General features: G+C 35.1%; 1 protein-coding gene across 1 annotated transcript; it reads right to left on the bottom strand.

The window, feature by feature from the left end:
- Nucleotides 1-6,825: 6,825 nt before the first annotated feature.
- Nucleotides 6,826-8,138, bottom strand: LOC129888283 (EG45-like domain containing protein). The gene is made up of 3 exons (XM_055963295.1): nt 8,003-8,138; nt 7,318-7,600; nt 6,826-7,239 (listed from the first exon to the last, which is right to left on the bottom strand). The coding sequence occupies exons 1-3, from the start codon at nt 8,118-8,120 to the stop codon at nt 7,233-7,235; spliced, it is 408 nt and encodes a 135-aa protein (XP_055819270.1). The 5' UTR covers nt 8,121-8,138; the 3' UTR covers nt 6,826-7,232.
- Between the last annotated feature and the right edge of the window lie 6,818 nt (nt 8,139-14,956).

Below are 14,956 nucleotides of genomic sequence, written 5' to 3'. Positions count from 1 at the left end.
TCCTTCAACTGTTCTTTCAACTCTTTCAACTCTGCCGGAGCCATTCTATATGGAGGGATTGAGATAGGCTGGGTATCAGGAAGAACATCAATCCCAAAGTCGATCTCCCTATCAGGAGGGACTCCGGGCAGGTTTTCAGGAAAGACTTTGGGAAACTCATTGACAATCAGGACCGACTCAAGGGATGGAGACTCAATATTGTCGTCTTTCACTTGGACAACGTGATAGATACACCCTTTTAATATTAGCTTTCTGGCCCTAAGGTAAGAAATAAACTTACCCCTAGGCATAATAGGACTACCTTTCCACTCTATGACAGCCTCATTCGGGAATTTGAACTTGACAATCTAAGTTCTACGATCAATAGAGGCATAGAAGACATAAAGCCAGTCCATGCCAAGGATCACATCAAAATCCATCATGTCTACCTCAACCAAGTCAGCCAAGATATCTTTGTGATGAATTGACACAGTACAATCTCTATAGACTTTCTCAGCTATGATAGAATCACCGACAAGGGTAGTTACGTAGAAAGGCTCATGAAGACATTCAGGAATTTTTTTGAATTTACTCACCACGTAAGGAGTCACGAAAGATAGGGTGGCACCCGGATCCATCAAAACATAACAGTCAAGAGAAGAGACTTGAATCATACCTGTCATGACGTTCGGAGAGTTCTCCTAATCTTGGCGACTACCCATAGCATATAGGCGGTTTGTTCCCCCGCTCGTACCTGAAGTAGTGCCCCTCTGGTTACCTCTAGCTAGCGGGGCGGTGGTCGAAAACTGGGTTCTGTTCCCATGCTGGGCATTCCTTCTGAAAATAGTTTATTTGGCCACATTTATAACAACCAAACCTTTCCACTCTGCACTCTCCCAAGTGGAGTTTACCGCACTTGACGCATGGTGGCTTTCCTTGCAAACCTTGACCCACGCTAGCCTGGGATTGGGAAACCTGGGGTCTGAAATTCTGGCGACTCTGTCCCTGCCGATCATACCTGTTCTGCGGCATAGGTGCACTGGCGGTAGATGAGGCATAGTTGGAAGGCCTCTTCTGGAAGAAGGACTTGTTGCCCTTGTTTTGCCTCTGTTCATTCTCATGCCCTGCTGATTTTGCCTTCTTGCTCAGATGCTCCTCTCTGTCTTTCCTCTTCTCTTCCTCCACCTATTGAGCATATACCATCAATCTGGAAATATCCATGTCAGAGATCAACAACGCTGCCTTGCACTCCTTCTTCACATGTCTCCCCAATTCGGAGATGAACTTCCTCATCTTCCACCTCATATCTGGGATCATTTCCGGAGCATACCTGGATAACTGGATGAATTTCAGGCTGTACTCCTTAACAGTCATGCCTCCTTGTTTCAGATTTACAAACTCCTCCACTTTTTGTTCCCTCAATTCTCGAGAAAAGAAGTGGTCAAGAAAGGCTCCCTCAAATTCATCCTACATAGCAGGTTCAGCATCCTCACCTCTACCTTATTCCAATTGGTTATACCAGATGTTTGCCACATCCTTGAGTTGGTAGGACACCAACTCAACCCCCTCAACCTCCATAGCATGCATAGCTTTCAGGATTTTCCACATCTCATCAATAAAATTTTGGGGGTCTTCATCAACCTTACAACCCGTGAATGCCGGCGGATTCATTCTCAGAAAGTCTCTGATTCTGGTGGCAGCAGACGGCTCTTGGGAACTAGAGCTAAGAGTTGGCAAACTCTGGTTACCATTTTGGGCAGCTACTAGTTGAGTGAGCATGGCAATCGCTCCTCTAAAGTCTTTTTCCGAAGTTGGGGCAGGTGGAGTAGTAGGCATTTGAGGTGCCTCTGCATACCTCGCCGGTCGGCCTCTAGCCCTCGATGTTCTTACCTCTGACTATGGTATCCCTGCGTTATCAGCATTCCTCTGGCTAGCAGTACGTTTAGGAGGCATTATCTGTAATGTATAAAAGCACGAATTAGAAAGGAAGTTTATAAGGTTTAACTCTATCGCACGAATTCGGAGTATGAAAGAAGTGAAACAATTCCTAATATCTCATAGCCTCTTGATTATAAGTGTGGTGCACAATACACCCATAAGCAAGACTCTATTAGACACGGCTTCATAGACTCACTAGGACTCTTGAACTCTGTGCTCTGATACCATGTTTGTCATACCCCGGGAGGGTACGCTAGACGTGACCGGCACTCGAAAGCCATTTCTGCCTTTAAGCGAACTACCTGATCCAGTCATACTATCATTCAATCACATTCACTCAATGGAGAATTCAATCATAAACACACCATTCACATCATGGGGGGTCGAAGGCCAAACACTATCAACTCAACAAAACAAATATAATAAGACTCCTCAAAATAACAGTCCAACCTCCCCACACTCTAGTCTATAAAGCCTCTATCAATGTATAGGAGGTGCCAATGACAAGCCCATGGCTACCAATAATCAAATTAAAGGAAACAACGACAAAACTATACAAGAAAGCTCAACATCCTCCGGAAACTAGGAGGACTCACCAACTAGCTGGGAGTGTATGTAGATCTTCAATGGAGCACCGGTTGATGATCTCTAGTACCTGTCGCTACATCATAAAATGATGCAGGCCAAATGGCGTCAGTACATAGAATGTACGAGTATGTAAAATGGCCGAATGAAACAACATCAGAAGGAACTAAATCAACTCGGAATCTCAACTCAAGAGAAATAACAAGTCAATCAAGTGTCCTAAGTCTAAACAAGAATATGGTTTAGACAGGACCAACCACATACCATCCAACTTAATCCGACTCAGAGTACTATTAAGACCTATATGGGAGTTTCTCTTATCCGACAACCATCACTTATGAACCAGTGAAAGTACAACAAACCGACGTTGTTACCTCATCCGTTCATACTTTGCCAGGGTATGAACGAATCAACCAATCATGGATCCAATCCAACCAAGTCCTATAATGTCAGGACAATAAATTTAGGGAAACATCCGACTTTAACGGTTCAATCCCCTTCTACGTTTGGCGACGTAGTTATTGGGTTCGAGCATGGACGATACACTTGCCCAATTCGGTGCTCGATACTCCTCCCAAGACTCAATGCTCATAAAACTCCATCCAATCAACTCAATCAAAATATATCGACAAGTCTCATTACAACCTTGTCAACTCATCAACTCTATCACAATTAAACCTCTCCCAATCATATCTTTCAAGAGTAAATTTAAATATACGTTATAGCAACATACAAACATATCAAATCATTTCTCTATTCATTTAACACATCTTTGGAACTCACCACAACTCCAAGGTTTCAAATCAACAATTCAAGATAAACAACATATTTAAGAAAATTAACATTTCTTTATTAAAATCATTATAGTTTGGAAATTAACAATATATGCTCGACACCTCATCTCAATCAACTCATAACAACATGTAGCATATCACTTTCTTGACTCCACAACATCATCATAAAGGGAATTAGGATAATAGATGAAAAAGGACCTATTTAGACATACCTCTACTAATAAAATTCATTCTTATGAACAATAAATCAAAAGAAGATGTAGGGCACATGGGTGGACTCAACCCATGTTTTGGTTAGCCTTACATACCTTAGAATAGATTCTTGAAGAAATCTTGTTGTTGGGTCTTCAATGGCAACTTGAATCTTAAAGCTCTTGGAACAAATCCTTGTTAGAAATGGAGAAGAAAAAGAGAGAGAGAGAGAGAGAGAGAGACTTCTAGGGCTTTTAGAGAGAGAGGGGGCTGAAAATATGTTCCCAAAATGATCAAGGATGATACATATATAATTTGGGACAAATTCCTAAATTTCCCCTTCTCAAAAGTTCTAAAAAATAGGCTAAAATACTCCTGGCGCGATAGTGGCGCGTCGCGCCATTACAGCGCCAGGTCGATTACGCCTAAAAACCTGCACACCTGATAGTGGAGCACCGCGATAAGGACCAAACTACTGAGGCACATTCTTGGTGCGATAGTGGCGCATCGCACCCTTATAGCGCCAAGGCCATATTTTCTGGGTTTTGGAAATTTGGCCTGAAAAACCCTACACACCTCGTAGTGGCGCGCCGCTCTAAGGACCAAACTACTGAGGCATGTTCCTAGCGCGATAGTAGCGCATCGCGCCACTGTGGCGCCAAGCCCAGATTCCTAGCAGTTGCGACCTAGGCCTAAAATTCCTGTCATGCTAGTTCGTCTTAGGATCGTCATATCTTTTGACTCCAAACTCCAAAATTTACATTCTTGGTGGCATTGGGAAGAATACTAGATGACCTTTAATTTTATAGGTCGTGGGCCACCAGATCGTCATATTTCAAATGATATGGCCATTAGAAGTCGACCCTTATATAAACTCCCTCAACAACTTACCAAAGATGAATCCTTTTGGACTTAGCTTGGCTCTAAGGATCCCTTATGACCCCACATCACCTCTAACACTCTTTAATTACTTAGGAACTCATCTTAAATCGTGAACATACTTCAAAATAATTGAGTTCGACCCTACACGTATACAAGAAAGGTCCAAATCTTAGGGAAAATTTTTGAGGGGTGTTACACCTTATCAAATCATACTCATAATATATATAGATTATTGTAGTCTCATGCTTGAATTTACAGGAAAGTATCTTAAAATCATGTAATTGAATTGATAGCATACATAATCATGTGAAATCATATCAACTTAATCATAATTGGAGAGACCCATAAGGGCATTCATAAATTCATAATTTGAATTAACATAATACATGGGTTTTGGTAACACTCCATCAAAATCATGCAATTCCAACTTAAATCATGCATAATTGAATAGAATTGAATCAATTTACAATCATAATTGAGGAACCCATACTCAATAGCTTGAACTCTAGATACCATATAGGAGTAATTGAATGAAAATCAATGGAATCATGTGATTAAACTTGAATCATGCCTAATTGAGTAGATAGACTTTAATTGATAATTAATTCATGCAATTGAACAAGAATTGACCAAAATCTCATGAAATTCATACTTGAAATCACTTGAAAAGTTGAAGATCTTTTGGGCTCCATGGGCTGGATCGATATACCCATGAATCAATTCCCACATACCTTGAGTGGATTCCTTGATGAAGATGGAAAATTGATGGAAGAATCGGAAACCCTAGTTGATCCTTCAATGGAGTCTTGTAGGAGAAGAAGAGATTCTTGAGAGGATCTTTTAGAGAGAGGATTTCTAGATACTTGAATGGTTAGATTTATGATTATGAGGGGAAAACTAGTTAGTGGAATGATATATTCCTTCAAAACACCCAAAAATGACTTAGAAATGGATTAAAAAGCTTTGGAAAGGACCAAGAAGCGTGTAGGAAGTTTTTGAAAAAAGGTTGTAGCCATCCATCATAGAAGGCAATACGGCCCATACTGATCTTCACGGTCCGTAGTGTCAGTCGTCAACATGTGATTGTCTAACAGGGCTTCACTAAAATGAGAATAACTTTTTATTCCAAACTCTAAATAAAGTAAACTTGGTGGTGTTGGAAAGAGGACTCAAACACCTTTAATTTGATAGATCACAGGCCACCTAGTTCTCTAAATTCTAGGAGATATGATTGTTTAAAGTTGACACATATAAAATCTTACTACTAAACTCTATCCGTAAGGAAGTTTTCAACTTAAATTTGTGCTAAATGATTCTTGTGACCCTAAAACATCTCCAAAACTATTCCCACACTTATATAAGGAAATCAAGCAGGCAACTTAATGAAAGGAATGCAATATTATATCAATCTATATCATACAAAAAATATAAAGATCCTAAGAAATGTTGATTGAATTTTTAAAAGACTCTATAATACAAGAAATCATCATTTACAATTGATTCAAATAATTGTCATTTACTTATTGTCCTGATATTGAAAACTTTGAAGGTACTATAAAATACACCAAACATAATTAATATTTGTATTGTGGAATCTATTTATATTGATCGAGGGCTTAAAGTGATTAGGATTATAACTTGTTTATTACGTAAGATTGTATGAAAGTTGGGAAAGTTTTAATAATTTCACAAATTATGAATTTTCATGTTTATGAGAAAAAATACAACTTAGAAAATTTAAATTGCATGTCTAAACAAAATTTCAACTTAAAATCATTTTGATTTGGTATCACCAATTTGAAATCATATGGGGAGTCCTTAATTAGTGAAATATCTTTCGTCTTTATTACCCTTTAAACATAAATTTGACATTGATCAAATGACAATATTTCAATTTTATATATTAAGTAATTTGTTCTAAATGACAGGAAAAGGAGTCCATTGTTGAAGTTTATTTTGTGTGATATGCACAAAGATCAGGTTTGTCTTTCATCATGGTTAAGATTATGAGAACTATTTTTTCTTTTAAATGGTCCTGTCATCTTTTTATGTTTAAAAATGGGCTCCGCCCTTGTACATTCAAAAGATATGAATTCAATTGTTGTGTCGGCATAATGATATTCATTTTTCATCAACAAATGTCATATATATATTTTAACATCAATTGTTCATAATTGGACTCAGAAGAAGCGATTTGTGTGCGTAATAGAAAAAGTAGAGCTTAGTAACTCGATAAAGAATCAGAGTTTGTACAAGTGATTACTCAACATGATTGTAAGTGAAATCATAACCCTAATTGATTTCATCTCACCGATAGCGTAAAATATGATCTTCATCTGTTAATGTTTCATTATTTAGCTTCTTTTTATTTTTAATATTAGTTAATCATATAAAATAACCTTTGGATTCTATTGCTTGAATAAAAAAATTAATATTAGTTTTATTTACTAAATAGTTATTCATAAGTCTTTAGAATACTTGAACTTAAAATATATATTACTCGTACAAAGTGCATAAGTATACATGTACGTTTCGACGCAACAGTTATACAAAAAAAGAAAAATAAAGAGTCCCAGCTAGCTTCAATAGTGACAACTAGTACATATGATTTTTTCCACCACCTCTACTTAAATGGATATTTGACTTTGATGCGTCAAACTTCTGGTATACGCAGAATTCAAGATAGAGGGTGATCAAACTTTACATTTTTTGTAAGAGGTTATTTTATTACAGCTTTCTATAGTTGTCACATATGTTTAGCAGCTATCCTCTCTTCTATGCTTCAGTTTCTTGTAAACTAACTGCAAAATCTTATCATCAATACTGATGAGTTGGTAAAAAGATCCGCAGCAATTCTTCGTACTAGATCCTACAAATAAACCATAAAAACTTTGTTCAGAAAAATGGCACAAAAGAATACAATATAGAAAATTAAATGAGAACATACTGGATGTACTCGATGTTAATTTTAGCCTTAGTAGATGGAGAGATTTGTGAAAAAGCATCAGCTGAGAGAGCAATGGTGGAGGGGCATGGCCGTTTGTTGCAGTAATCCACCACCCTAACATCAATAGTGCCGCCCTTGCACGGCCTACGACCACTTCCACTCAAGCATCTCAGTCTGTAACGCCGCCCACATGCTGCCCCGTTATCCCAAAGTCCTTCACTTACTGCTACAAACAAATTCCCTGACGGAAACTGATCTGCTCTGTTCCCATTGCATCTTGTTGCTGGATATTATAAGAAGAATTTTAGTTAATATTTCCTTTTTTTAAATAGAAAAATCTGAGAAGATCGAACTAGTCTAGTTAAGAAGTACTCTTTCTTTTGGTGTATTATTAATCGTGACTAATTGTTTGCTAAAATATGTTAGTATTGCATTATTTGGCCAGTATTTAAATAAAGATTGAAACACAAGGAGGAAAAAAAACTAAATAGACTATGCAAATTCAAGATTTAAAGTCAATGAGTTAATATGAGTATATTAATCTTATTATATTTGTACACATTTTCAATCATTGCATATATAGTTTGAACATATTGATAACGGATTTAATTGAACTCGATAACACAAATTGCTAGCTATAGATTCAACACTAGCATAATAGCAAGGAAGAAGAGTAGTTAGCTACGTGTATAAGGAGGATGATAAGATGTTGCAGTGCCTATATCACCGAGGACTAGACTAACTTCAAGTAAGAATAAGCTCATCATGACACCTATGTTTATTCTCACGATATGAACATCCATTTAACTGAATATTGTGTTTTCAAGACATCTATGTACGTTTACTTTGCTAACCAAGCCAATTTATAGTAGTTGGATACTGTAGCTATATTAGTGTGAACGAGAATTTGTTCATGTGCTGTAAATTTTGACCAAAATTAAGATTATTTTGATAATATTTTAAAACTTCTAGATAAGCGTAAGGCAAATCATTCCGATTTTGTCTTGATACGCCTTCGCATAACCAACAATAAGATTTCCCCACTAACATTTTCTCATATTCTATCTCAACACTGTTTTAGAATATGGCTCATGGAGTCTTGGAATATGCGCATTAATTAATTCTTTGAAGGATGACAAAATTTAAGTTCGTCTCTCATTGATACAAACCTCATAATATAATTACTCCCTCCATTTCAATAAGAATTAAATTCTTTTCTTTTTAATTTATTTCAAAAAAATTAATTATTTTCTTTTTTTGGTAAAATATTATTTTCAACTTTTCACATGACCTGTTTAAGGTCATAAAATTAAAAAATATTTTGATATATTTAATATAACTTTAATTTAGGATCACAAGAAAAAGTTTTCTTTATTTTCATAAACTTCGAGTCACGCCACTTATGAGGTTGTTTGCACTTTTCCCCCTATTTTGGGTTAGTGTTAATATTTTTTTAAAAAAGTAAATAATAATTTTGAGGGACACAAATTTATACTCCCTCCGTTTAAAAAATAATGAACTAGTTTGACTTGACACGGAGTTTAAGAAAATAAAGAGGAGTTTTTCATCTTGTGGTCCTAAATTAAATTAATGTCAAATATATCAAAATATTCTGTAATCTTGTGGCCTTAAACATGTCACGTAAAAAGTTGAAATTAAAGTTTTATCAAAAGAGGAAAATGATCATTCATTTTGAAATGGATTAAAAAGAAAAGAAGGTCATTCTTTTTTAAAAGGAGGAAGTAACTTACATTATAATATCTCACAAATTATGCTCTACGCAAAAAAGGAAAAGGGTCATTCATTTTGAAATGGATTAAAAAGAAAAGAATGTCATTCTTTTTTAAACGGAGGAAGTAACTTACATTATAATATCTCACAATTATGCTCTATGCTTTTAAAATTTATTTTACTATGGAAAAATAGCCAAATGGCCCCAAATCTATTAACAAATTTTCAACTACACACTTCAACTTCACGGGGGGTCCTATTACCCCTGAACTGTTTAAACTTAAACTTATTATCTCCAAAAATGGTTATGTGACATAGTGAGTGTATTCACTCTCTTTGAGAGAGTGATCACGTAAGACAAATAATAAAGCTTTAAATTTTAATATTCTTTTTAGAAGTACTTGTATTTTTAATTATTCTTTTTCCTTATTTGTTTTCCTTGTTCTTCATTACAATATAGACCACTTTCTACCTCTCACCATCCTTAAACGCTGCCATCACTATCATCTCCATCGAATTGACCATGGACTTTCATTATTCCTCTTAATTCTTGAATTTTGATTCTTCAATTTGTGCATGTAATTAAAAAAATTGATATCAATTCTTTATTGATATTATCTGAGTTGTTAATCATCACTTTACATGCCAACCCGCAAGGTTGATTGACTTGGAAAAATTCTTATCTTGATTATTCAGTGCCTTAATTTGACAATTTTATTCCAAACCCAGAAAGAATTTTGGATTTTCGACGGAGTCCACATGTGATTTTGAGAATGAAAGTGGAAAGATCAATATTTGCTTTAGATAGTAGTATCCATTGTTATGTATAAATTGTCTCGATTTGAGCAATTTAACAAATGTATCCATAAAAATGATCTGAGTATCAATCAAATGGTGGATAACACATATAGAAATCAATTTTTTTGTCGGCCTTTTTCCTCTTCAAAATTGTGATAGTTGTCGCCGTTGAAGATAACGTGAAACACACTATTGTTAGCCGATCTTCATCAATCGACGACAACAACAACAAAAGTACATCATCTCTTCATCTCATTGTTCCATTTTCCATATTGAATATAAGGATGTATTGGTCTAGCAGCTAGTTGGGTTCGTTTGTGATGATATGGTGTGAAGCAATATTGTGCTTATTTTAAATGAGTTCAAATCTGATCAATTAATTTCTGGGCAATTGTCAGGAAAGAAAAGAAGCATCAATAAGTGGGTGGTGCTGGGTTGATTTGTGGAGTTCTGGTGTTTGCAATGAATGGAAAAAATGGTGAAAAGGCTTTTGGTGTTTGAAGGAAAGGGGAAAATATATGATAAAAGGGTAAAAAATAATTTAGAAAAGAAAATCCACGTGTAAAACACGTGAGTTTCACAGGGCAACATAAATGTGGTTGTAGCTTTTTAAGGCAGTAATAATTTTAGTTTAAAACAGTGCCGGAGGTGATAGTACCCCATGAAGTTGAAGTGTGTAGTTAGAAATTTGGTAATAGATGGGGGAGGTATTTTGCTATTTAAGTTATACTTTGCTAAGTATAAGTTCAATTCCAAAGGCAAAAGTTAAAGATCAACCATTTTGAAGGACAAAACTTAAAAGAAAAGTGTTTGATATACCACTCAACTTTGTGATTTCGTACTGATATACTCTTTATTATAAAAGTAGCTCACAAATATCCTTATACTTACAAAAGCAGCTCAAATATACTCTTTTCATCTAATGGAAATAAAAATGTTAATTTTAATTTTAATTTATTTATTTTAAAAAATAATTCATGTAGAGGTAAATATGAACTTTGATATTTCTCACACATGATTTTATTTGATTAAACGACTAATTTGAGTTTTAAATATCTCCTTTATAGATCTATTTGATTATCATTATTTGAGTTTCTTATTCTTATTTTTTTTTTAATTTTTAGTGTAAAAATATGAAAAATAAAAAGAAAAAAAATTAAAACAAAATTTATTGCAGCTATATTGTAATTCTTTTATATCTATAAAAAATGGGGCATCTATGATAAATTTTACAAGAACAAAGAGTGAAAAATAAATTTGACCATCAAATTAACAAACCCAATTTTTTTTTTAAAAAGTCAAAAATAATTTTAAAAAATTAAAATTAATTTTTCACTCCCGTTAGACCAAAATGGTATATCTCCGACATTTATGAAATAGTAGAGGTATATGTGAGCTACTTTTGTCACGAGAGGTGTATCAACTCATTTGAAGGGCCAATCATACAACTAAATGAATAATAAGGTGTAATGAGCCTGAAGGTCATTTTTGAATTTTTTTATAAAATGACTATTTTATCCATCCTGGTCCGTTGCCTCGAATCGTATTTGATCAGTTCACTATGTTAGATTTGAATTTATTTTTGGAAAAAGTGGTGATTTTTGAAACTTTAGAGTTTCAAAAGGTTTGAGTTGTGATATAGTATTTTTTGTGTCTTACAAAGTTTCGAGTCTCAAAATAAAATTTTGTCGATTTCATGAGCTCTATAATAATGAAATTAGTCTAGGAGAATTGTCGGTCCAGAATTGGGGTTGTATCAGGAAATTGAGATCCTAAGTTGGAAATTGGTGAACTTTTAGCCTTAGAGTTGACTTTGATCAACATTTGAAGTTTGGATAGTCGGATCAGAATTCTGATGATTCCATTGGATCCCAAAGGTGATTTTAGGTCTAGGGGAGGTTTTGGTTGAGTTTTCAGAGGTCCTGAGCTTGATTTGGTGTTTTTGAGCCTTAAGTTAGTTTAGTTGCGACTAAACGAATTTCGGTTCAAGGAGATATCAAATCTAAATTCTGAAGGTTCCATTGAGTCCGGAACATCACATTTAGTGGGATAGTTAATATGGTTTATGCACGGGGTTCCGAACGAATTGCGAAGGTCCATTCAGTGAATTTTTATGCTTGTGACTTTGCTATGATCTGGTGTCTGAGTCCACCTTCTTTGCGATTGCAGAGCCCTGATCGCGTTCACAGAGGATATCGTTGGACGACCTTCATATTCGCGGACCTTGGTCATATTCGCGGAAGGTCAAGAGGGGGAACATCTCCATTCGTAGCGTAGCCTCTACATTTGCGAAGGTCTGACTTGTTCAGGCTCCGCGTTGGCGAGTTTGTATTCATGTTTGCGGAGTGTATTTTTGTAGGTCAATGAAATATTCCCAAAAGTCGGGGAATTGGTATTTTCCACCATTGTTGAGTTAGGAGAGCTCAGTAGAGGCAAATTTTAGAGGGTTTTTCAAGATTCTTTATTTGGGCAAGCAATTTTATCTAAAATTCTTCAATACAAATTAATTTTATGGTGATTTCAAGCTCCAATTTCTTCATTTTGATTCCGAAAATGGGGGTTTTGCTCAAGAATTTGGATTTTACTAAATTGGTGATTATGAGTTGATTTTAACTCCATTTTTGAAGTGGTCTTCACTAATGGATTCCAAATTCTTTAAGGAAAAGTTTGATGAAAAATACTGGATTTGAGCCTCATTTTCGAAATTGGAATTTTAGCCTATTTGACCCTTTTTGTCTAAAGTTTTTGAATTTGGGGTCGCTAGTTCCGAAATCTTATTGTGAATCCTTATTTGATTAGATTGTGATGTTTCGGATACCATTTGGATAGAGAAGGCTCAAGTGGTTGATTGATCGTGATTTGATTAAGGCAAGTGAACTTATAAAACTTTGTAAATCTTGTAGAATTCTTGAATTTCCTTTTTTGTATGTGTTGGAGAGTAATTGGAATGAGGTTGTGGGTTATTTTCTCACATGAATTAATCTAAATTAACAGACGAGGTTAACTAAAAGTCAATGTGTTCTAACCTTGTGATTGGAAGTGTAAAATGTCTTTCTCTTTATATGGATATGTACTTGATAACATGCTTTGATAGCTTCATTTTGTTTATGAACTTCGTGAACTTGTCATTTCCTCATTATTCTCTGAACATGCCAAATTGCATTTTGTTCTTGAACACTATGATGAGATGGACACGCATGGTGTCGAGGTTATTTTCGGTGAGATTGTGTTGTCGATGTCACTTTTAGTGAGATTGTGTTACCAAGGTCATTTTCAGCAAGAGTGTGATCACAAGGTCATTTTAGCCGAAAGTGTGATGTGTAGGTCATTTTCGGTGAGATTGTGACACTGAGGTCATTGCCTGCAAATGTGATTGATGCTCAACTATTGATTGTGCATGAGCATCCTTGTATATTTATGCGTGGTGTATTGATTATTGTATCTTATCTATGTGATACTTGTAATTTCTGGCTTGTGATGACTTACTGTGATTGCATAACTTCCGCATTATTAAGTCTATATCTGTTGGGTTTAGGCTGACTTGTTCTGGTGAGATAGGACAAGTGTCATCACACCCGATTTCGATTCGTACCAAAATGGTATCAGAACCCTAGGTTCATATGTCTCACATGTGTACAAGCTATGTCTAGGGCTGGGCATAAAATACCGAACATTGAATTATCGAATCGAACTGGCTATTTTGTTATTCGGTAATTCGGTAATTTAGTTTGGTATTCGGTACTGAAATATAAAATTTGGTATTTCATTTTGGTATTCGGTATTTCAGTTTTGGTATTTGGGAAATACCGAATACCAATTTTTTTATTAATACAAAAAAACTGAAAAAAAAGAAAAATTATCAAAAAAAGAAGAGTTTAGTAAAAGGAAACTATTCCAATTTTTCATTTCCCTTACCATTTCCATTTCAACTTTTCCACATTTACAGCATACTATATGCACACTTTCAACACGTACATTATGGATAACTGCTAAAATTTAAATTCATGTACATGTAAAAATTATAAATTCTAATTTCAAATTTATGCAATTGGTTAAGAATTCTAATTTTACTTTGCATGATTCACCACGTCAGTTATCTACATAAATTGTTTGGTAGTTACATTAAAAATGAAAGATTCCAACTCTTTCATTTCTTTGCAGGAACTAATTAATAATTAGTGTAGTGATGTAGAATTTTTGGATAATTCAAAGAAAAACATATGTATAAAAATTATGTGTGATATATTAGAGATTTTTGTTTTCACTCTTTTTCATCATTTTTATTACATCGTAATATTTGTTTTATTTTGTATCTATTCCTAAATTAATTTCTCTTTGTTTATGATGTATCATTTCTCCTCCGTAGAATGTGGCTTCAGAGCAATTTTGGTTTCGGTATTCGGTAAGTTAAAATGCATATATTACTTAATTATGGTGTAGTAATAAAAATATAAGTTAAGATATGTATTCTTTAGGTTAATGTAAATATTAAATGCGGATAAATTTTTATTGTACGTTAACTATTAAAAAAATATGGTATTACCGAATACCGTACCGAATAAAAGTTTAATTTATCGATTACCGAATTATCGAACCGAAATTTGAAAGTTCGGCATTTGGTATATATTTTGAATTATCGATTACCGAATTACCAAACCCGAACTTTGAAAATACTGAACCGAATACTGAATGCCCAACCCTAGATATGTCTAAGTACTGTCTCGAGGATTGGTATGGAGACATCTTTTCTTATTTTCGAGAGTCTACGAAGACTATTAGAAAACTTTCTTTTCATTATTCTTTCTTATCGTGCGTGGTTACTTTTTCTAGTACAGAGTTACCATATGTTATTTTGGCAGATGCCAGGACTAGAGATTCTATCTTAGGCATTAGATGGGAGGCAGTCCCCGAGATAGTTACTGAGACCCTATCTAGGGGTAGGGGAAGGGACTGAACTAGAGGTCGTACTTATGGAGTGGCATTAGGTGGAGGTCGTGCTTGAGGAGTGGCACTTGTTAGAGGTAGTGCTAGAGAGACTTCTCCATAGCCACAGGTGGAGGTTGGTGAGGACCAGGTTCCTTCTGTGTATGTGGCTCCCTCGCTTCAAGAT

This window comes from Solanum dulcamara, chromosome 5, assembly GCF_947179165.1.
Source record: "Solanum dulcamara chromosome 5, daSolDulc1.2, whole genome shotgun sequence".
Lineage (NCBI taxonomy): Eukaryota > Viridiplantae > Streptophyta > Magnoliopsida > Solanales > Solanaceae > Solanum > Solanum dulcamara.
The sequence above is the reverse complement of the archived record's forward strand: the minus strand, read 5'-3'. Positions and strand labels throughout refer to the sequence as shown.

Excerpts from the sequence above, each read along its gene's own strand:
- LOC129888283 (XM_055963295.1), bottom strand. The coding sequence starts at position 8,120 with ATGGATGTTCATATCGTGAGAATAAACATAGGTGTCATGATGAGCTTA. Across the intron at positions 7,601-8,002 it reads TTATCATCCTCCTTATACAC|CAACAAGATGCAATGGGAAC; the intron begins GTAGCTAACTAC and ends TATAATATCCAG.